At 46.9% G+C, this 22414-nt stretch overlaps 1 protein-coding gene across 2 annotated transcripts in view; it reads right to left on the reverse strand.

The window, feature by feature from the left end:
• LOC144488233 (uncharacterized) overlaps positions 1-21530 on the reverse strand; it is a 60927-nt gene extending 39397 nt beyond the window's left edge. For both annotated transcript variants that reach the window (XM_078206267.1, XM_078206268.1), the window contains exons 1-5: positions 21404-21530; positions 18135-18184; positions 2452-2596; positions 1433-1509; positions 1175-1339 (exon numbers count right to left, since the gene is read on the reverse strand). In XM_078206267.1, coding sequence (XP_078062393.1) covers positions 1175-1339; positions 1433-1509; positions 2452-2596; positions 18135-18168 — 421 coding nt within the window. In that variant the 5' untranslated portion in view covers positions 18169-18184; positions 21404-21530. The remainder of the gene's footprint in view (positions 1-1174; positions 1340-1432; positions 1510-2451; positions 2597-18134; positions 18185-21403) is intronic.
• Positions 21531-22414: the final 884 nt, after the last annotated feature.

The following is a 22414-nucleotide window of genomic DNA, read 5'->3' on the forward strand; positions in this document are numbered from 1 at the left end:
TACGGACAAGCCCTCCGTATACACAGGATCTGCTCGGATGAGGAGGATCGCAACAGACACCTCCAGCGGCTGAAAGATGCCCTCATAAGAACAGGATATGGCGCTCGACTCATTGATCAACAGTTCCAACGCGCCACAGCGAAAAACCGCACCGACCTCCTCAGAAGACAAACACGGGACACAGTGGACAGAGTACCCTTCGTTGTCCAGTACTTCCCCCGAGCGGAGAAGCTACGGCATCTCCTCCGGAGCCTTCAACATGTCATTGATGAAGACGAACATCTCGCCAAGGCCATCCCCACACCCCCACTTCTTGCCTTCAAACAACCGCACAACCTCAAACAGACCATTGTCCGCAGCAAACTACCCAGCCTTCAGGAGAACAGTGACCATGACACCACACAATCCTGCCACAGCAACCTCTGCAAGACGTGCCGGATCATCGACACAGGTGCCATCATCTCACGTGAGAACACCATCCACCAGATACACGGTACATACTCTTGCAATTCGGCCAACGTTGTCTACCTGATACGCTGCAAGAAAGGATGTCCCGAGGCATGGTACATTGGGGAAACTATGCAGACGCTGCGACAACGGATGAATGAACACCGCTCGACAATCACCAGGCAAGACTGTTCTCTTCCTGTTGGGGAGCACTTCAGCGGTCACGGGCATTCGGCCTCTGATATTCGGGTAAGCGTTCTCCAAGGCGGCCTTCGTGACACACGACGGCGCAGAGTCGCTGAGCAGAAACTGATAGCCAAGTTCCGCACACACGAGGACGGCCTCAACCGGGATATTGGGTTCATGGCACACTATTTGTAACCCCCACAGAGTTTCACTGGCTGTCTTGTCTGGAGACAATACACATCTTTTTAGCCTGTCTTGATGCTCTCTCCACTCACATTGTTTTGTTTCTTAAAGACTTGATTAGTTGTAAGTATTCGCATTCCAACCATTATTCATGTAAATTGAGTTTGTGTCTTTATAAGCTCTGTTTGTGAACAGAATTCCCACTCACCTGAAGAAGGGGCTTGGAGCTCCGACAGTTTGTGTGGCTTTTGCTACCAAATAAACCTGTTGGACTTTAACCTGGTGTTGTTAAACTTCTTACTGTGTTTACCCCAGTCCAACGCCGGCATCTCCACATCATTTTGAAACAGCAATGTACCTGTGCAATAAGCAGCCTCACAGCCTGGTGTCGGTTTCAGCTCATAGACAAAGTAACTGCTGCAGTTTTTAATCTTTATCTCTCGCGCCCAGCTGCAGGGATTCCCATCCCAGTTAAAACAAACTGTCCCGCTTCCTTCCCCCTGTTCCAGGGTGGGATGTGATCCTGAAATGAGGTGTATAAATATTGGACAGTGTAAGCGATGTGAACAGTGCTGGACAGTGAATGTAAATCTGATATTGTAAAGTCTGTCTCTACCCTGTAACCAGCCTGAACGATGTGTGGAGCAGTGTCCCGGTGCGACCCGAGTCTCCGGAATCTTCCATCCGCCAGAACTGGAACAACAATCACAGAGTCAGAGAATTACAGAATGATACAGCTGAGAATGAGCGCCATTCAGTCCCCCATGTCCCTGCTATCCCCTGTGAATGGTCTGTCCAATAATGTCCACCTCCCCTTCCCTCCTATAAGACCATAAGACACAGGAGCAGAATTAGGCCCCTCGGCCCATCGAGTCTGTTCCGCCATTCAATCATGGAGGTACACCCACTGTGCTGTTAGGGAGAGAGTGCCAGGAATTTGACCTCCAACCACAGTGAAGGAACGGCCGATATGTTTCCAAGTCGGGATGGTGTGAGGGGCGCGGAGGGGGGAACTTGCAGGCGGTGGGTGTTCCCCATGTGTCTGCTGCCTTTGTCCTTCTAGATGGTAGAGGTGGTGGGTTTGGAAGGTGCTGTTGAAGGAGCCTTGGCGAGTCGCTGCGGTGCATCTTGTAGACGGTTCACACGGCTCCCGCTGTGCATCGCTGGTGGAGGGAGTGAATGTTTGTGGTTAGCGTGTCGATTGAGCGGGGGGGAGGGGGCTGCTTTGTCCTGGAGGGTGTCGAGCTTTCTCAATGTTGAGAGTGGGGGAGGGGGATACAGCGATAGTAACGCCATTGACTGTCAAGGGGCAGATGGTTCGATCCTCTCTTGTTGGAGATGGACACTTGTGTAGGGTGAATGTTACTCGCCACTGATGGGGAGGGAAATCTGCCATCATTACTCGGTCTGGCCTGCAGATGGCTCCACACACACAGCAACCTGGCTGAGTCTGTAATGGCCCCACAAGCCAGTCAGTTGTAGCCAACAACTATTCACACCATGATGGAGAGAGCTTAGCGATTGCTGTTCCCCACTCCCCTCCCGCACTGATATCTCTGACCATTGCCGTAGTTACAGTATCTACACTCACACTTCCTTCCCGGTTTACCCAGTTTATCAGGAAATGTTCTTTACCTTTTAAACCGGTACCAGCCTTCATTAAGTTGCTCATCACACTTCCCCTTGCCAGAATATTCTTTCCGTTTGCAATCGGTGCTCCTCCAGGTATCGTCCAGGACGGTGTGATCCTTACACGGGTCAGTCAGGGCAGGGTCTGTGACTGAGAGACAGAGAGATGTTTAATGTGAATACAAAGTACACTTCGTGTCACAAAGAGACTTATGATTACCAAAGAACTGATAAGCTCGGATTCTCCCCCTGCCCAACAAATATACCCCCAGCCCCCCGCGCCCCCCCCCCCACACCCCCCCCTCCCCCACCCCCACCCCCTGGGCCCTGCCCAATTGTAAATATCACAAACTCAGTCTCGAATCTTTCCCCCCTTGTCCAAACCAGGCTTCTATCTGACTCCCAGTGAAACCTCATCCCTCTGTCTCACACCTAAGACATCGTCCCCCCTCCCGCCGTTCGAGATGAACCATTACGGCCCAGGCAAAGGAACACGGCAATAAACCGAACAGAGACACCGCAAATGATCAAGCTGCTCAGATCGGCAGAACGATGGCAAATGGAATTTAACCCTGAAAAGTGAGAGGTGAGGTATTTTCGGGGGGACTCACAAGGCAAGGGAATAAATACACAGTGAACATTAGGGTGCTGGGACAGAGTACCAGAGGGATCTTGGGGTGCGTGTCCATCGATCCCTGAAGGCAGCAGGACAGGGAGATAAGGTGGTTCAGAAGGAATACGGGGATACTTGCCTTTATTAGCTGAGGCAGGGAATATAAGAGGAGGAAGGTTACAATGGGAGCTGTATAAAACACTTGTTCAGACACAGCTACAGTACTGTGTGCAGTTCTGGTCACCACACTTTTAGAAGGATGTGATCACAGTGGAGACAGAGAGGGAGTGCAGAGGAGATACACTGGAATGTCGCCTGGACTGGAGCGTCCCAGCTATGGCGAGAGGCTGATTAGGGTCGGGTTGTTTTCTTAGAATCTTACAGCACACAAAGAGGCCATTCGGCCCATTGGGTCTGCACCGACCACAATCCCACGCAGGCCCTACCCCCATATCCCTACACATTTACCCACTAATCCCTCTAACCTACGCATCTCAGGACACTAAGGGGCAATTTTAGCATGGCCAATCAACCTAACCCGCACATCTTTGGACTGTGGGAGGAAACAGGAGCACCCGGAGGAAACCCACGCAGACACGAGGAGAATGTGCAATCTCCACACAGACAGTGACCCAAGCCGGGAATCGAACCCAGGTCCCTGGAGCTGTGAAGCAGCAGTGCTAACCACTGTGCTACCGTGCCGCCCCCAGAGCTGCCAAGGCTGAGGAGGAGGAGAGTTGATTGAGGTGTACAAAATTATAAAGGGACATAGATCGGATAGACAGGGAGAAACTGTGCCACTTCGCAATGAAAAGCCTAAGAACTAGGAGCAGGAGTAGGCCATCTGGCCCCTCGAGCCTGCTCCGCCATTCAATAAGATCCTGGCTGATCTTTCCGTGGACTCAGCTCCGCTTATCCGCCCGGTCATCATAACCCTTAATTCCTTTACTGTTCAAAAATCAATCTGTCCTTGGCTTAAGAATATTCAGTGAGGTAGCCTCAACTGCTTCACTGGGTAGGGAATTCCAGACCCTTTGGGTGAAGAAGTTCCTTCTCAACTTAGACCTAAATCTGCTCCCCCTTATTTTGAGGCAATGCTCCCTAATTCTCGTATCACCTGCCAGAGGAAACAACTTCCCTGCTTCTATCTTATCGATTCCCTTCATAATCTTATATGTTTCGATAAGATCTCCCCTCATTCTTCTGAATTCCAATGAGTATAGCCCCAGTCTACTCAGTCTCTCCTCATAATCCAATCTCTCAACTCAAACAAGTGAATTTCCTGTAAGATCAATATACATCCTCTCTCAAGTAAGGAGCCCAAAACTATCTTACTACAGTGTAAAATCATCTTAGTGTCCAGAGATATATAAGTTGGGTGGATTGGCCATGCTAAATTGCCCCTTTGTGTCCAAGGAAGTGTAGGCTGAGTGGATTGACCAGACTGAAGGCTGCTGAGAGTCCAAAGTGGACAGGTTGGTTGGATAAGGGGGACAGTGATGTGTGTGGGTAGTGGGGGGGGTGGATAAGGGGGACAGTGATGTGTGTGGGTAGTGGGGGGGGTGGATAAGGGGGACAGTGATGTGTGTGGGTAGTGGGGGATGGATAAGGGGGACAGTGATGTGTGGGGGTAGTGGGGGTGTGGATAAGGGGGACAGTGATGTGTGTGGGTAGTGTGGGGGTGGATAATTGGGACAGTGATGTGTGTGGGTAGTGAGGAGGGTGGATAAGGAGGACAGTGATGTGTGTGGGTAGTGGGGGGGTGGATAAGGGGGACAGTGATGTGTGTGGGTAGTGGAGGGGTGGATAAGGGGGACAGTGATGTGTGTGGGTAGTGGGGGGTGGATAAGGAGGACAGTGATGTGTGTGTGTGCACCATCACTCCCACGTTTCGCTCCCGAGCCGCTTTATCCGCTCTCTGCGTCCCGGGAGCGATCTGACATGGGCGCGCTTTTTCATATTTTTTTCTAACTGCGCAGTTCAGAGCGCCGATCGTTTCGGGAACGATAAGCCCCGCCCACAGCGCGAATGGGACTGGAGATGGCTGAGTGCCTATGGAGGCGCCTGAAATCTGATCTCCAAGTCGGATCTGAATTACCCCCAGATTCAGCACTTCGAATCAAAATGGTAAAATTGGGCCCTTATTGTCCAAAGATATGCAGGAAAGCTGGATTGGTCATATTAAATTGCCCCGTAGTGTCCAAAGATGTGCAGGTTAGGTGGATTGGATATGTCAGTTTGCTCCTTGTTCAAATATGTGTAGTTTTACTGCATTGGCCATGCTGCATTGCCCTTTGGTGTCCAAAGATGTGCAGGTTCGGGGGATTGGCCATCAAATTGATCCTTAGTGTCCAAACATGTCGGTTTACTGCACTGGCCATGCTAAATTGCAGATTCGTATCCAAGCCTGTGCAGGTTGGGTGGATTGGCCATGTAAAATTGCCCCTTCGTGTCAAATGACCAACGATGAACAGGTTCGGTGGATTGACTTTGCTAAATTGGCAATTAGTGTCGAAAGAACTTAAAAGCCTCAGAACAAGGAGCAGGAGTAGGCCATCTGGTCACTCGCGCCTGCTCCCCCATTCGATAAGATCCTGGCTGATCTTTTCGTGGATTCAGCTCCACTTACCTGCCCTTAATTCCTTTACTGTTCAAAAATCTATCTATCCTTGCCTTAAAAACATTCAGTGAGGTAGCCTCAACTGCTTCACTGGGCAGGGAATTCCAGACCCTTTGGGTGAAGAAGTTCCTTCTCAACTCAGACATAAATCTGCCCCGCCTTATTTTGAGGCCGTGCTCACTAGTTCTAGTTTCACCCGCCAGTGGAAACAACCTTCCTGCTTCTATCTTATCAATTCCCATCATAATCGTATATATTTCTATAAGATTCCCCCCTTCATTCTTCTGGATTCCAATGAGTAGAGTCCCAGTCTACTCAGTTTCTCCTCAGGAGCCAACCCTCTCAACTCAAGCAAGTGAATCTCCTGTAAGTTCCAATACATCCTCTCTCAAGAATGGAATCCAAAACTGTCAGAGTACAATGTAAAATCTTCTCAGTGTCCAAGGATGTAGGTGTTAGGTGGATTGGCCATGCTTAATTTCCCCTTAGCACCCAGCAATGTTCAGGTTAGGTGGATTGGCAATGCTAAATTGCCCCTTAGTTTCCAAAGAGATTTAGGTGAGGTGGATTGATCAGACCGAATGGTGCTTAGTGTCTAAGGTGTGCAGGTTGGTTGGATTGGCAGACCAGATTCCTCCTTTTTCTGAAAGATGTGCAGGTTTGGGAGTTTGGACAAGATAATTGCCCATTAGTTTCCAGTGATTTGCAGGCTAGGTGGATTAGCCATGCCAAATTGTCCCTTAGTGTCCAACGATGTGCAGGCCAGGTGGATTGGCCATGCTAAATTAACCCTTCGTGTCCAAAGTTGTGTAGGTTTGGTGGATTGGCCATGCTAAATTACCCCTTAGTGTCCAAACTTGTGTCGGTTTTGTCGATTGGCCAGGCTAAATTGCTCCTTAGTGTCCAAAGCTATGTCGGTTGGGTGGATTGGCCGTGCTAAATTGCCCCTCAGTATCCCAAGTTGTGTATGTTTGGTGGATTGGTTATGCTAAATTGCCCCTTAGTGTCCTAAAGTGTGCAGGTTAGGTGGGTTGGCCATAATAAATTGTAGCCTTAGCATTAAAAGATGTGCAGGTTGGGTGGATTGACCATGCTAAATTGCCCCTTAGTGCCCAAAGATGTGCAGATTAGGTGTATCGGCCATTCTAAATCCGCTTTAGTGTCCAAATATGGGTAGGTTAGGTGGATTGGCTATGGTAAATTGCACATTAGTCTCCAAGGATGTGCAGGTTAGGTGATTGGCCATGCTAAATTGCGCCTTAGCGCACAAACATGTGCAGTTTTACTGCACTGGCCATGCTAAATTGCTGCTTAGTGTCCAACGATGAACATGTTAGGTGGATTGGCCATGCTGAATTGGCAATTAATGTCCAAAGAACTTAAAAGCATAAGAACTAGGAGCAGGAGTAGGCCATCTGGCCCCTCGAGCCTGCTCCGCCATTCAATAAGATCCTGGCTGATCTTTTCGTGGACTCAGCTCCACTTACCCGCCCAATTACCATAACCCTTAATTACTTTACTGTTCAAAAATATATCTATCCTTGCATTAAAAATATTCAGTAAGGTAGCCTCAACTGCTTCACTGGGCAGGGAATTTCCAGACCCTTTGGGTGGAGAGATTCCTCCTCAACTCAGTCCTAAGTCCGCTCCCCCTTATTTTGAGGCTATGCCCCCGAGCTCTAATCTCACCTGCCAATGGGAGCAACTTCCCTGCTTCTTTCTTATCAATTCCCTACATAATCCTATATGTTTCTGTAAGATCCCCCCTCATTCCTCTGAATTCCAATGAGTCTAGTCCCAGTCTACTCAGCCTCTCCTCATAAGCCAATCTCATCTCCGAGTGAATTTCTGACAAGTGCCAATTCATTCTTTCTCAAGTAAGGAGCCCAAAATTGTACACAGTACAGTGTAAAATCCTCTGAGTGTCCAAGGATATATAGGTTAGGTGGATTGGCCTTGCTAAATTGCCCCTTAGCACCCAGCAATGTTTAGGTGAGGTGGATTGGCCATGCTAAATTACCCCCGAGTGTCCAAAGAAGTGAAGGTTGGGTGGATTGGCCAGACCAAATGCTGCTTAGTGTCCAAGGTGTGCAGATTGGTTGGATTGCATGGGAGATTCCTCCTTTTTTCCGAAAGATGTGCAGGTTAGGTGGATTGGACAAGATAACTGCCCTTAGTTTCCAATGATTTGCAGGTTGGGTGGATTATCCATGCTAAATTGCCCCTCAGTGTCCAAAGTTGTGTCGGTTTGGTAGATTGGCCATGCTAAATTGCCTCTTAGTATCCAAAGTTTTGTAGGTTAGGTGGATTGGCCATGCTAAATTGCCCCTTTGTGTCCAAAGTTTTGTAGGTTAGGTGGATTGGCCATGCTAAATTGCCCCTTTGTGTCCAAAGTTTTGTAGGTTAGGTGGATTGGCCATGCTAAATTGCCCCTTTGTGTCCAAAGTTTTGTAGGTTAGGTGGATTGGCCATGCTAAATTGCCCCTTTGTGTCCAAAGTTGTGCATGTTTGGTGGATTGGTTATGCTAAATTGCCCCTTAGTGTCCAAAGAATGTGCAGGTTAGGTGGATTGGAAATGCCAGATTGCTCCTTATTGTCCAACTAAGTTTTGTTTTCCTGCATTGGCCATGCTACATTGCCCTTTGGTGTCCAAAGATGTGCAGGATAGGTGGATTGGCCGTGTAAAATTGTATATTAGTCTCCAAGGATGTGCAAGTTATGTGGATTAGCCATGCTAAATTGACCTTTTGTGTACAAAGATGAACAGGTTAGGTGGATTGACCATGCTAATTTGGCAATTAGTGTCCAAAGAACTGAAAAGCACAGAACTAGGAGCAGCAGTAGGCCATCTTGCCCCTTGATCCTGCTCTGCCACTCAATAAGATCATGGATGATATTTTAGTGGAATCAGCTCCACTTACTCGCCCATTCGCTGTAACCCTTAATTCCTTTACTGTTCAAAAATCTATCTATCCTCGCCTTAAAAATATTCAATGAGGGAGCCTCAACTGCTTCACTGGGCAGGGAATTCCAGGCCCTTTGGGTGAAAAAGTTCCTCCTCAACTCAATCCTAAATCTGCTCCCCCTTATTTTGAGGCTGTGCCCCCTAGTTCTAGTGGAAACAACTTCCCTACTTCTATCTCATCTATTCCCTTCATAATCTTATATGTTTCTGTAAGATCTCCCCTTATTCTTCTGAATTCCAATGTGTATAGCCCCAGTCTACTCAGTCTCTCCTCAGAAGCCAACCCTCTCTACTCAGAATCAACATAGTGAATCTCCTATGAGTGTCATTACATCCTTTCTCAAGTAAGGAGACCAAAATTGTACATAGTACAGTGTAAAAGCCTCTTAGTGTCCAAAGATGTATAGATTAGGTGGTTTGGCCATGCTAAATTGCCGCCTTAGTATATAAAGATGCATATGTTCGGTGGATTGGCCATGCTTAATTTCCCCTTAGTATCTAGCAATGTTTAGGTCAGGTGGATTGGCCATGCTAAATTGCCCCTTAGTTTCCAAAATAGTGCAGGTTGGGTAGATTGACCAGACTGAATGCTGCTTAGTGTCCACGGTGTGCAGGTTGGTTGGATTGGCCATACTAGATTCCTCCTTTTTCCAAACGATCTGCAGGTTAGGTGGAGTGGACAAGATAACTGCTCCTTAGTGTCCAATGATTTGCAGGTCAGGTGGATTAGCCATGATAAATTTCCCCTTAATGTTCAAAAATGTAGTTTAGGAGGATTACCCATGCTAAATTGCCTCTTATTGTCAAATGATGTGCAGGTTAGGTGGATTGGTCATGCTAAATTATCCCTTCGTGTCCAAAGATGTGCAGGTTAGGTGGATTGGCCATGCTAAATCATCCCTTAGTGTCCAAAGATGTGGTGATTGGGTGGATTGACCATGCTACATTGCCCTTTGCTGTCCAAAGTTGTGTCGGTTGGGTGGATTGGCCATGTTAAATTGCCCCTTAGTGTCCAAAGTTGTGCATGTTAGATGGTTTGGCCATGTTCATTTGCCCGTTAGTGTCCACAATGTGTCGGTTAGGTGGATTGGCCGCGCTAAATTGCCCCTTAGTGTCCAAAGATGTGCAGATTAGGTGGATTGGCCATGCTAAATTGCCCTTTACTGTCCTAAGATGTGTTGGATAGGTGGAATTGCCATGGTAAATTGCATATTAGTGCCCAAAGATATGTAGGTTGGGTGGATTGAGCATGTTAAATTGCCGCTTTAGTGACTAAAGATGTGCAGGTTAGATGATTTATCCATGCTAAATTGCCCCTTAGTGTCCAAACATGTGTAGTTTTGAGGCATTAGCCATGATAAATTGCCCCTCGGTGTCCAAACATTTACAGATTAGGTGCATTGGCCACACTAAATTGTCCTTTAGCATGGGAATATGGTAAGGTGGTATGGATTGGCCATGCTAAATTGCCCTTTACATTCCAAAGATGTGGAATTTTAATGCATTGGCCATGCTAAAATGCTCCGTTGTGTCCAAAGGTGTGTCGTTTGGGTGGATTGACCATGGTAAATTGCCCTTTCGGGTGGGGGAATGATCATTGCAAACTTCCCCTTAGTGACAACAGATGTGAAGGTTAAGTGGATTAGCCATTGTAAATTGCTCCTTAGTGTCCAAAGATGTGTACATCAGAAGGATTCGCCAAGCAAAAGTGCCTTTGATTCTAACAGTGTGTAGGTTAGGTGGATTGGCCATTCCGAATTGCCCTTTAGTGGCCAGAGATGTTTAGGTTAAGTGGTTTGGCCATGCAACATTGCCTCTTAGTGTCAAATGATGTGTAGTTTTAATGAACTGGCCATGTTAAATTGCCCCTTAATGTCCAAAGATGAAAAGGTTAGTTGGATTGACCATGCTAAATTGGCCTTTAGTGTCCAAAGAACATAAAAACATAAGAACTAGGAGCAGGAGTAGGCCATTTGGCCCCTCGAGCCTGCCCCGCCATTCACTAAGATCATGGTGATCTTTTTGTGGACTCAGCTCCACTTACCCACCCGCTCACCGTAACCCTTAATTCCTTTACTGTTCAAAATCTATCGAACTTTGCCTTAAAAACATTCAATGAGGCAGCCTCAATTGCTTCACTGGGCAGGAAATCCCGCAGATTCACAACCCTTTGTGTGAAGAAGTTCCTCCTCAGCTCAGTCCTAAATCTTCTCCCCCTATTTTGAGGCCGTTCTAGTTTCACCTGCCAGTGGAAACAACCTCCCGGCTTCTGTCTTATCTATTTCTTTCATAATTGTACCTGTTTCTATTACATCCCGCCTCATTCTTCTGAATTCCAATGAGTCTATTAATCCCAGTCTACTCAGTCTTTCCTCATAAGCCAATCCTCTCAATTCTAGAATCAATCTCGTGAACCTCCTCTGCACCCCCTCCAGTGCCAGTATATCCTTTCTCAAGTAAGGAGACCAAAACTGTACACAGTACTCCAGGTGTGGCCTCGCCAGCACCTTATACAGCTGCAACATAACCTCCCTGTTTTTAAACTCCATCCCTCCACCAATGAAGGATAAAATTTCCATTTGCCTTCTTAATGATCTGCAGCACCTGCAAACCAACCTTTTTGTGTTTCATGCATAAGGACAACCCAGGTCCCTCTGCACAGCAACATGCTGCAATTCTTTACCATTTAAATAATAATCCATTTTGCTGTTATTCCGACCAAAATGGGTGACCTCACATTTACCAACATTGTACTCCATCTGCCAGACCCTTGCCCACTCACTCAGACTATCCATATCCCTCTGCAGACTTCCAGTGTCCTCTGCAAAGAAGGGAGGGGGGATATAATTGAAACTTGCGGAATACTTGGAGACGTGGATCGAGTAAATGTGGAGAGGATGCTTCCATTAGTGGGAGAGACCAGAACTCGAGGGCACAACCTCAGTGAAGGGACACTCCTTTAAAACTGAGATGAGGAGGAATTTCTTCAGCCAGGAACTCATTGCCACAAACGGCTGCGGAGGCCGGGTCATTGAGTGTCTTTAAGATCGAGATAGATAGGTTCTTGATCAATAAGGGGATCAGGGGTTACAGGGAAAAGGCCGGAGAATGGGGATGGGAATCATATCAGCCATGGTTAAATGGTGGAGAAGACTCGATGGGCCAAATGGCCTAATTCTGCTCCAATATCTTATGGTCATCAGTAGATTTTGAATTCAAGATTGTTTTTATATTGAATTCAAATTCCACCATCTGCCGTGGCGGGATTCGAACCCGGGTCCCCAGATCATGAGCTGAGTTTCTGGATTGATGTCGAGCAATAATACCACTCAGCCATTGCCTCCCGTGTGAGCAATTTTGGGGCCCCTGTATCTAAGGAAGGAGGTGCCGGGCCTCAGAGAGGGAACAGAGGGGGTTCACGGGATGATCCCGGGAATGAAAGGCTCGGTGTATGAGGAGCAGTTTGAGGAGTCTGGGTCTGAACTCATAGAACCGCAGAATCCCTACAGTGCAGAGGAGGCCATTCAACCCATCGAGCCTGCACTGACCACAAACCCACACAGCTCCTATCCCTCTAACCCCACGTTTTCACTCTGCTCGTCCCCTGACACTAAGTGGCAATTTAGCTGGGCCAATGCACCTAACCTAAACATCTTTGGACACTAAGGGCAATTTGCCATGGGTAATACACCTAACCTGTACGTCTTTGGACACGAAGGAGCAGTTTAGCATGGCCAATCCGCCGAACCTGCACAGATGTGTGTTTAGGTGGATTGGCCATGCTAAATTGCCCCCTTTTTGTCCAAAGATGTGCAGGTTGGGTGGATTGGCCATGCTGAAGTGCACTTTAGTGAACTACGATGTGTACGTTTGGTGGATTGGCTGTGATAAATCGCCCCTTTGTGACCAAAGATGTGTAGGTTAACTGGATTCACGATGTTAAATTGCTCCTTCGTGTCCACAGATATGTAGGTTCGGTGGATTAGGATGCTAAATTGCCCCTTAGTGTCCAGAAATGTTGAGGTAAAGTGGATTTGCATTGCTAAATTACTCCTTTGTGTCCAAAGATCTGCAAATTATGTGGATTGACCATGCTCAAATTGTTCCTTAGTGTCCAAAGATGTGCAGGTTGGGTGGATTGGCCATGTTAAATTGTCCCTTAATGTCCAAAGATGTGTAGGTTCAGTGGATTGGCCATGCTAAACTGCCCCTTTGTGTTCAAAGATGTGCAAATTATTTGGATTGTCCATGAGAATCTTTTCTTAAATATCCAAAGATATGCAGATTAGGTGGATTGGCCAGACTACATTGCCCCTTCTTATCCAAAGATGTGCGGGTTAGTTGCATTAGGCATGCTAAATCGCCCCGTCTTATCCAAAGATGTGCAGGATAGGTGGATCAGCCATGGTATTTTGTCCCATATTTACCACAGATGTGCAGGTTCAGTTGATCAGCCATGGCAAATTGCCCCTTAGTGTCCAAAGATGTGTACTTCAGATGGATTTGCCATGCTAAATTGTGCCTTAGTGTCCAATGATGTGCAGGTTAGGTGGATTAGCCATACTAAATTGTCCCTTAGTGTTCAGAGATGTGTCGGTCAGATGGATTCACCATGCTGAATTGCCCGAGTGTCCAAAGAGGTGCAGGTTAAGTGGATTGGCCAAGGGAAATTGCTCTTTAATGTCCAAACATGTCAGTTAGGTGGATTTGCCATGCTACATTGCCCCATAATGCCTAAAGAACAGAGAACATTACAGCACAGTACAGGCCCTTCGGCCCTCGATGTTGCGCCGACCAGTGAAACCAATTTAAAGCCCCTCTACTCTACACTATTCCAATATCATCCATATGTTTATCCAATGACCATTTAAATGCCCTCAACGTTGACGAGTCCACTACTGCTGCAGGCAGGGCATTCCACGCCCTTACTACTCTCTGAGTGAAGAACCTACCTCTGACATCTGTCATATATCTATCACCCCTCAATTTAAAGCTATGTCCCCTCGAGCTAGCTATCACCATCCGAGGAAAAAGGCTCTCACTATCCACCCTACCTAATCCTCTGAACAGGTGGATTAGGCATGCTAAATAGACCCTTAGTTTCCAAAGATGTGCAGGTTAGATGTATTGGGCATGCAAAATTGCCCTTATTTTCCAAAGATGTGCAGGTTAGTTGAATTAGCCATGATAAATTGTCCCTTATTTACCACACATTTGCAGGTTATGTGGATTAACCATGGTAAATTGCCCCTTAGTGTCCCAAGATGCGTTGTTCAGATGGATTCTCCATGTTAAATTGTGTCTTTCTGTCCAATAATGTGTCGATGATTTACATTAGCCATGCTAAATTGCCCTTTAGTGTCCAAAGATGAGCAGTTTAGGTGGATTGGTCATACTAAATTGTCCCTTCGTGTCCAAAGATGAGCAGTTTAAGTGCATTGGCCATACTAAATTACCCTTGGCATCCACAGATGTGCAGGTTAGGTGGGTTGAACATGCTTATTTCCAGCTCACTGTTCAAAAATATGTAGGTTGGGTGGATTTTCCATGTTAAATTGCCCCTTAATGTCCAAAGATGTTTAGTCGAAGTGGACTCGCCATGTTCACTTATTCGTTAGTGTCCAAAGATGTGCAGGTGAGGTGGATTAGCCATGATAATTTGCCCCTGATTTACCACAGATGTGCAGATTAGGTCGATTTGCCGTGTAAATTGCCCTTTCGTGTCCAAAGATGTGTTATTCAGATAGATTCGCCATGCTAAATTGTGACTTAGTGTCCAATGATGTGCAGTTTTACTGCATGGGTCATCCTAAATTGCACCTTAGTATCCAAAGATGAGCAGGTTAGGTGGACTGACCATGCTAACTTTCACCTTGGTATCCAATGATGTGCGGGTTTGGTGGATTGGCCCTGCTAAACTGCGGCATCGTGTCCAAAAATGTGCAGGTAAGATTGAATAGCCATGCTAAATTGCCCCTCAGTGTCCAAAGATGTGCAGTTTTGGTGGATTGATGTTAAATTGACCATTGATTTCCAAAGAGGTGGATTGGCCATGCTAAATTCCACCATGCTGTCCAAAGATGTGTAGCTTACGTTGGATGGCCATGCTAAATTGCCCCCTTGTGTCCAAAGATGTGTAGTGTGTGTGTATTGACCATGTTAAATTCACCTTTGGTTTCCAAAGATGTGCATGTTCGATGGATTAACCAGGCTAAATTGTTCCTTTTTGACCAAAGATGTATTGGTAACATGGAATCACCATGCCAAATTGTGTATCCAACAATTGTATGTTAGGTTGATTGGCCATTTTAAATTTCCCCTTCGTGACCAAAGATATGAAGGTTAACTGGATTCGCTATGCTAAATTGTCCCTTAGCATCCACAGATATGTAGGTTCGGTGGATTGGGATGCTAAGTTGCCCCTTAGTGTCCAAAAATGATGAGGTTAAGTGGATTTGCTATGCTGAGTTACCCCTTTATGTCCAAAGATGTGCAAATTATGCGGATTGGCCATGCTAAATTGCTTATTATTGTCCAAAAATGTACAGGTTAGCTGGACTAGCCATAATAAATTGCCCCCTGTGTGTCTAAGCATGTGCAGATTAGGTGGATGGACCATGCTAAATTGCCCCTTAGTGTCCAAAGATGTGCAGGTTAGGTGGATTAGTCAGACTAAGTTGCACTTGGCATCCACAGATGTGCAGGTTAAGTGGGTTGAATGAGCTTATTTCCAGCTCATTCGGTTTAGGTGGATTGGCCATGTTATAGAGTCATAGAGGTTTACAGCATGGAAACCAGCATGGCCCTTCAGCCCAACTTGTCCATGCTGCCCTTTTTTTTCTTAAATACTTAGCTAGTCCCAATTGCCTGTATTTGGCCCATATCCCTTTATACCCATCTTATCCATGTAACCGTCTAAACACTTTTTAAAAGACAAAATTGTACCCGCCTCTACTACTACCTCTGGCAGCTTGTTCCCAGACACTCACCACCCTCTGCGTGAAAGAATTGCCCCTCTGGACCCTTCTGTATCTCTCCGCTCTCACCTTAAACCTCTGCTCTCCAGCTTTAGACTCCCCTAACTTTGTGAAAAGATATTGACTACCCAGCTGATCTATGCCCCTCATCATTTTATAGACCTCGATAAGATCACCCCTCAGCCTTCTATGCTCCAGGGAAAAAAGTCCCCGTCTATCCAGCCTCTCCTTCAACCTCAAACCATCAAGTCCCGGTCGCATCCTAGTAAATCTCTTCTGCACTTTTTCTAATTTAATAATATCCTTTCTTTAATAGGGTGACCCGACATGTTAAATTGCCTCTTAATGTACAAAGACGAACAGGTTAGGTGGATTGGGCATGGGAAATTGGCCCCATAGTATTGAAAGAGGTTTAGGTTTTGTGGAATAGCCATGTTAAATTGCCCTTTAGCTTCCAAATGTGTACCTTTACTACTTTGGCCATCGTAAATTACCCCGTAATGTCCATAGATGTGCCGATGATGTGGATTGGCCACGGTAAATTGCATTTTAATGTCCAAATATGTGTAGGTTGGCAGCATGACAATGCTAATTTGCCCCTTAGTGTCCAAAGATGTGCAGGTTAAGTGGATTGACCATGCTAAATTGCCTCTCAGTGTCCAAAGATGTGTAGTTCAGATTGATTCGCCATGCTAAATTGCCCCTTTCTGTCCAACGATGTGTAGGCAAGGTTAGTTGGCCATTCTGAAATTACTTTTAGTGTCCAGAGATGTGCAGGTTTGGCCGACGCTAAATTTCCCCTCACTGTCCAATGATCTGTAGTTTTGCTGCATTGGTCATTCGAGCTTGCACATTACTGTCCAATGATGTGTAAGCTGAGTGGATTGGCCATGCTAAATTGTCCCCTTGTGTCCAAAGATATGTAGTTTGCTTGGATTGACCATTTTAATTTGATCTTTGGTTTGATTCATCTATTAGATAAATTGGGAAGATTAAATTGCCCCTTTTAGGACTAAAGATGCAGGTTGGGTGGATTGGCCATGCTAAATTGCCCCTTAGTGTCCAACAATTTGTACATTAGGTGTATTGTTCATTCAAAAATGCCTTTCCTGTCCAACGACATGTAGGTTAGATGGTTTGCCACGGTAAATTTTCCTTTAGTGTCTAACGATGTGTAGGTTATGTGGTTTAGCCATGCTAAATTACCCCTTAGTGGCCAACAATGTGTAGTTTAACTTCATTGGCCATGCTAAATTGTCCATTACTGTCCAAAGATGTTCAGTTTCGGTGAATTGACCATGCTAAATTGCCCCTGAGGGTCCATAGATGAGCACGTTAGGTGAATTGGTCAGTCGAAATTGCCACTGTGTGTCTCAGTGTCCACAGATGTATAGGTTAGGTGGACTGGCCATGCTAAATTGCCCCTCAGAGAACAAAGATGTGCAAAGTATGTGGATTGGCCTTGGGAAATTGGCCATTAATGTACAAAGATGTGTGGGTTTGTGGCATGACCATGGTAAGTATCCCATTAATGTCAAAAAATGTGCAGGTTTGGTGGATTAGCCATGCTAAATTGCCCCTTAGTGTCCAACGATGTGTAGTTTAGGTGGATAAGGCATGCGAAATTGTCCCTTTGTGTCCAATGATGTGGAGTTTTACTGCATTTGCCAAGCTAAGTTGCCCATTAGTGTCTAAATATGTGAAAGTTAGGTGGATTGGCCATTCTTAATTGGCCCTTCGTGTCTATAGATGTGTAGATTAGATTGAGTGACCATGCTACATTGACTTTCAGTGTCCAGAGTGGGTAGGTATGGTGGATTAGCCCTGCTAAATTGTCCTTTCGTATCGATAGATTAGGTGGATTGGCCATGGTAAATTGTCCTCCTGTGTCCAAAGTGGATAGATATTGTGAATTGGCTTTGGTAAATTGTCCCTTTGTGTCCAAAGATATGTTGGTTGGGTGAATGGATCATGGTAAATTGTTCGTTAGTGTCCAAGGATGTGTAGGTTAGGTGGATCGGTCATGCTGAATTGTCCCTTACTGTCTAAAGATGTTTTGGTTAGGTGGATTGGCATTTAAATTTCCCGCTTAGTGTCCAAACATTTGTAGGTTAGGTGGATTGGCCAAACTAAATTGACCGTTAGTGACCAAAGATGAGCAAGTTGGATGGATTGGCCATGCTAAATAACCCCTTAGTGTCCGGAGATATGTAAGTTAGGTGGATTGGTCAGGATCAATAAGTGGGGTTACGGGGCAGGGCAGGTCAGTGGGCCTAGGTCGAGTGCCTCTTTGGAGGGTCAGTGCAGGCTTGATGGGCCGAATGTCTTCCTCATGTACTGTAGGGATTCAATGATTCTAAGAGAGAGACACTTTCTGTACAGATTACATTAAGCAGCAGTCTGTGCAACACCCTAATGACGTCACCTTCAAATCATGTGATCGTAAAGCAATCATGCAAACACAAATATATAACACGTGACATCAACGCAGTGGAGATTGTCAACAGGACTCACTCAGGAAGCCCAGAATCAGCAGCAGGGTCCTCATCTCGCTGGCTGAGATTCTGCAGAGGGAAAGACAGAATTCATATTAGAGAGAGTTAAGAGGATATGGGGGAGGGTGCGGGGAAATGGAGCCAGTATTAAACAGTGAGTGCCTACAAGAGATCAGTCTGTTTCTCCAGTTAGAGTAGGTGAGCTCTGACTGGGTCCTCTATAGACCAAGGTGAGCCCCACCTCCTGTCCCACTACACCCCTGACTCCATCCTTCCCTGGTTGTGTATTCAATTCCCACCCCCCAAACTCCCCATGGGTTACCCGTCAGAGGGCAGAGCCAAAACTTGCCGATAAGCCGGCTGAAGACAGCTTAGAGGGTGCCATTGCGCATGCACCCGAATCTCCCAGTGCATTGTGACAAGAGTACACAGCGCACTGGGAGATCAGCACTCCCCCCAACTCCCAATGGTACATCGTACCCCCACCTCCACCCCAGATCACGTCAGCTGACCATGCATGCTCCATTGGCAAGGCCGTTAAGGCGAGTGAACCCGCACAATCGCATCCCAGGTTCACTAACCATATTAAACTTAGGTTTTAAACATTGAAATCAGCCGTGCGCCGAGATTAGGCTGGCAGATCGGGGCCGGTAAGGTCGCAAGAGGTGAGAAGCCGGCGCGAACCCAACTTTTCGCCACTTGCACGATCTATCAGCTCGCCGATCGACCGGCGTAATGAACTGGTAAGATCACCCCCACGGAGTTTTACAGCACAGAGAGAAGCCCTTCAGCCCATTGTGTCAGCATCAGCCATCAAGCACCTATCGATTGGAATCCCATTTTCCAGGACTTCGAACATAGAAAAACGACAGCACAAAAAGGCCCTTCGGCCCACAAGCTGCGCCGAACATGTCCTGACCTACTAGGCTTACCTATAACCCTCTATCTTACTAACTTCCATGAACTTATCCAAAAGTCTCTGAAAAGACCCTATCGAATCCGCCTCCACCACCACTACCGGCAGCCGATTCCACGCACCCACCACCCTCTGAGTGAAAAACTTACCCCTAACATCTCCTCTGTACCTACTCCCCAGCACCCTAAACCTGTGACCTCTTGTGGCAACCATTTCAGCCCTGGGTAAAAGCCTCTGAGAATCCACTCTATCAATACCCCTCAACATCTTATACACCTCTATCATGTCACCTCTCATCCTTCGCCGCTCCAAGGAGAAAAGACCGAGCTCTCTCAACCTATCCTCACAAGGCATGCCACCTAATCCAGGCAACATCCTTGTAAATCTCCTCTGCACCCTTTCTATGGCTTCCACATCCTTTCTGTAATGAGGTGACCGGAACTGGGCACAGTATTCCAGGTGGGGTCTGACCAGGGTCCTATACAGCTGCAGCATTATCTCCCGATTTCCAAACTCAGTTCCTCTATTGACTTGCTCTGAAGCTGTGCATCGCTGTGGCGTTTCAAGTGCTGACCTAAACTCATCTTAATTGTTGTGAGAGTTGTTGCCTCGAACACCCTTTCAGGCAGCGAGATCCAGATTCCCTCCACTCTCTAAATCTCCTGCCTCTTAAATCTCTGCCGCCTGGCTATTGACCCCTCTACTAAGGTGGGAAAAGTTTCTTCCTCCCTTCCCGATCTATATCCTTTATTATTTTGCGCTCCTCAATCAGGTCCCCGCCTCCTCAGCCTTCTCTGCTCTGAGGTAAACAACCCCAGCCTAACCAGCCTCTCTCCATAGCTGAGACGCTCCAGCCCAGGAAACACCCTGGTGACTCTCCTCTGCACCCCCCTCTCTGTCTCTCTCTCTCTGTCTCTCTCTCTCTCTCGTGCGATCACATTCTTCCTAAAGTGTGGTGACCAGAACCGCACACAATACTCTAGCTGTGGCCTCACCAGTGTTTTATACAGCTCCCTTCGTAACCTCACTGTTCTGATATTCTCTGCCTCAGCTAATAAAGACAAGTATCCCCATATTCCTCCTTCACCATCTTATCTCCATGTCCTGCTGCCTTCAGGGATCGATGGACACGCACCTCTAGGTCCCTCTGTTTCTCTGTTCTAGCATCCTACTGTTCATTGTATATTCCTTTGCCTTGTGAGTCCCCCCGAAAATGCCTCACCTCACACTTTTCAGGGTTAAATCCCATTTGCCACGGTTCAGCCCATCTGCCCAGCCCCGTGAACATCGTCCTGTAATCTAAGGATTAACTCCTCGCTATTTTTTGAGCAAATCACCCATTTCTCATGTCATCTGAGCGCTTGATGATGAGGCGGAGTACAGGAAAGAGATAGATAATCTGGCAAACTGGTGCGGTGACAATAATCTCTCCCTCAATGTCAGTAAAATGAAGGAGATAGTCATCGACTTCAGGAACCACAGTGGAGGACATGTCCCTGTCTATATCAACAGGAATGAAGTAGAAATGGTCGAGAACTCCAAGTTACTAAGTGTCCAGATCACCAACAACCTGTCCTGATCCCTCCATGCCGACGCTATAGTTAAGAAAGTCCACCAATGCCTCTACTTTCTCAGGAGACTAAAGAAATTTGGCATGTCAGCTACGACTCTCACCAACTTTTACAGATGCACCATAGAAAGCATCCTTTCTGGTTGTATCACAGCTCCTGCTCTGACCAAGACAGCAAGAAACTATAAAGGGCTGTGAATGTAGCCCAGTCCCATCACACAAACCAGCCTCTCATCCATAGACTCTGTCTATACTTCCCGCTGCCTCGGGGAAAGCAGCCAGCATGACCAAGGTCCCCCCCACACACCCCAGACATTCTCTCTTCCATCTTCTTCCGTCGGGAAAAACATACAAAAATCTGAGGACATGTACCAACCGACTCAAGAACAGCTTCTTTCCTGCTGTCATCAGGCTTTTGAATGCATCGACCTTCTATGAATTTGATCATTCTCCACACCCTCGCTATGACTGTAACACTACATTCTGCACCCTCTCCTTTCCCTCTCTATGAGCAGGATGTTTTGTCTGTATACCGCGCAAGAAGCAATACTTTTCACTGTGTACTCACATATGTGACAATAAATCAATCAAATCAAACTCACTGATCGTAACCCCCCCCTCCCCCCACATTCACGTCTAGATCATTAATCACTACAAACAGTAAACTCTCTACACTCTCAGTACAGAGCTGCTTTCCTGATATCCTAACACAGCTCCATTACTGTTCCCTCTAGACACAGCTCACCACAACTCACACATCCCTGAACTCACTGGAAAAGTCCATTCATACCCAATGACTTACCACCAAAGGAGGTGTCGCTGGGCCAGAGGCAGTCGGGGGGGGTTCAGTTTATCTGCTTCCTCCTCCGTCTCCGGCGCGATGTGTTTGGGAGAGGTTTCGGACTGAGTTAAAACACCTCCAAAACCCCACCCACCCCCACACCGGCCTGGCAACTGACATCAACTCCAATTAGATGGAACAATATCATTAATCAACAGTGTATAATATCCATGCAAATTGTTCCAGTGAAAGGTGGGTGTGTTCTCCTGAGTCCTTGGTTAAAAAAAGGGGGAGTGGTGGGTGCTTTGCTTTTGTTAACATAACTTGCCCAGGATGAAGATTGGGCTGGGGAAGGCTGGGTGTATTTTAGGGCCTGTATTGGGACATTAATTTAACTGGGAAATACTCAATGAATGTCAGGACACTGGGAAGTTCTGGGGAACAAAGGGACCTTGGTGTGTTTGTTTGTTTGAGGGAGAGTTTAGCACCGCCAATCCCCCAAACCCACACGTCTTTCGTGGGAGGAAACCGGAGCATCCGGAGGAAACCCACGCAGACACGGGGAGACTGTGCAAACTCCACACAGACAGTGACCCAAGGCTGGAATTGAACCCGGCTCCCTGGCACTGTGAGGCAGCAGTGCTGACCCACTGTGCCACCGTGCCATGATCACACTGGAAGGGGTGCAGAGGAGATTCACCAGGATGCTGCCTGGGATGGAACATTTAAGTTATGAAGAGAGGCTGCGTAGGTTTGAGTTGGAGCAGGGAAGACTGAGGGGCGACCTGATTGAGGTGTTCAAGATTACGAGGGGCATGGACAGAGTGGATAAGGAGCAGCCATTCCCCTTAGTTGAAGGGTCAGTCACGATGGGACACAGGTTCAAGGTGAGGGGGGCGGGAGGTTTAGGGGGGGGATGTGAGGAAAAGCTTTTTCACCCAGAGGGTGGGTGAGGGTTTGGAATGCGCTGCCTGGGAAGGTGATGGAGGTGGGTTGCCTCACATCCTTTAAAAAGTACCTGGATGAGCACTT

Source organism: Mustelus asterias, unplaced genomic scaffold (genome assembly GCF_964213995.1).
Source record: "Mustelus asterias unplaced genomic scaffold, sMusAst1.hap1.1 HAP1_SCAFFOLD_1394, whole genome shotgun sequence".
Classification (NCBI taxonomy): Eukaryota; Metazoa; Chordata; class Chondrichthyes; order Carcharhiniformes; family Triakidae; genus Mustelus; species Mustelus asterias.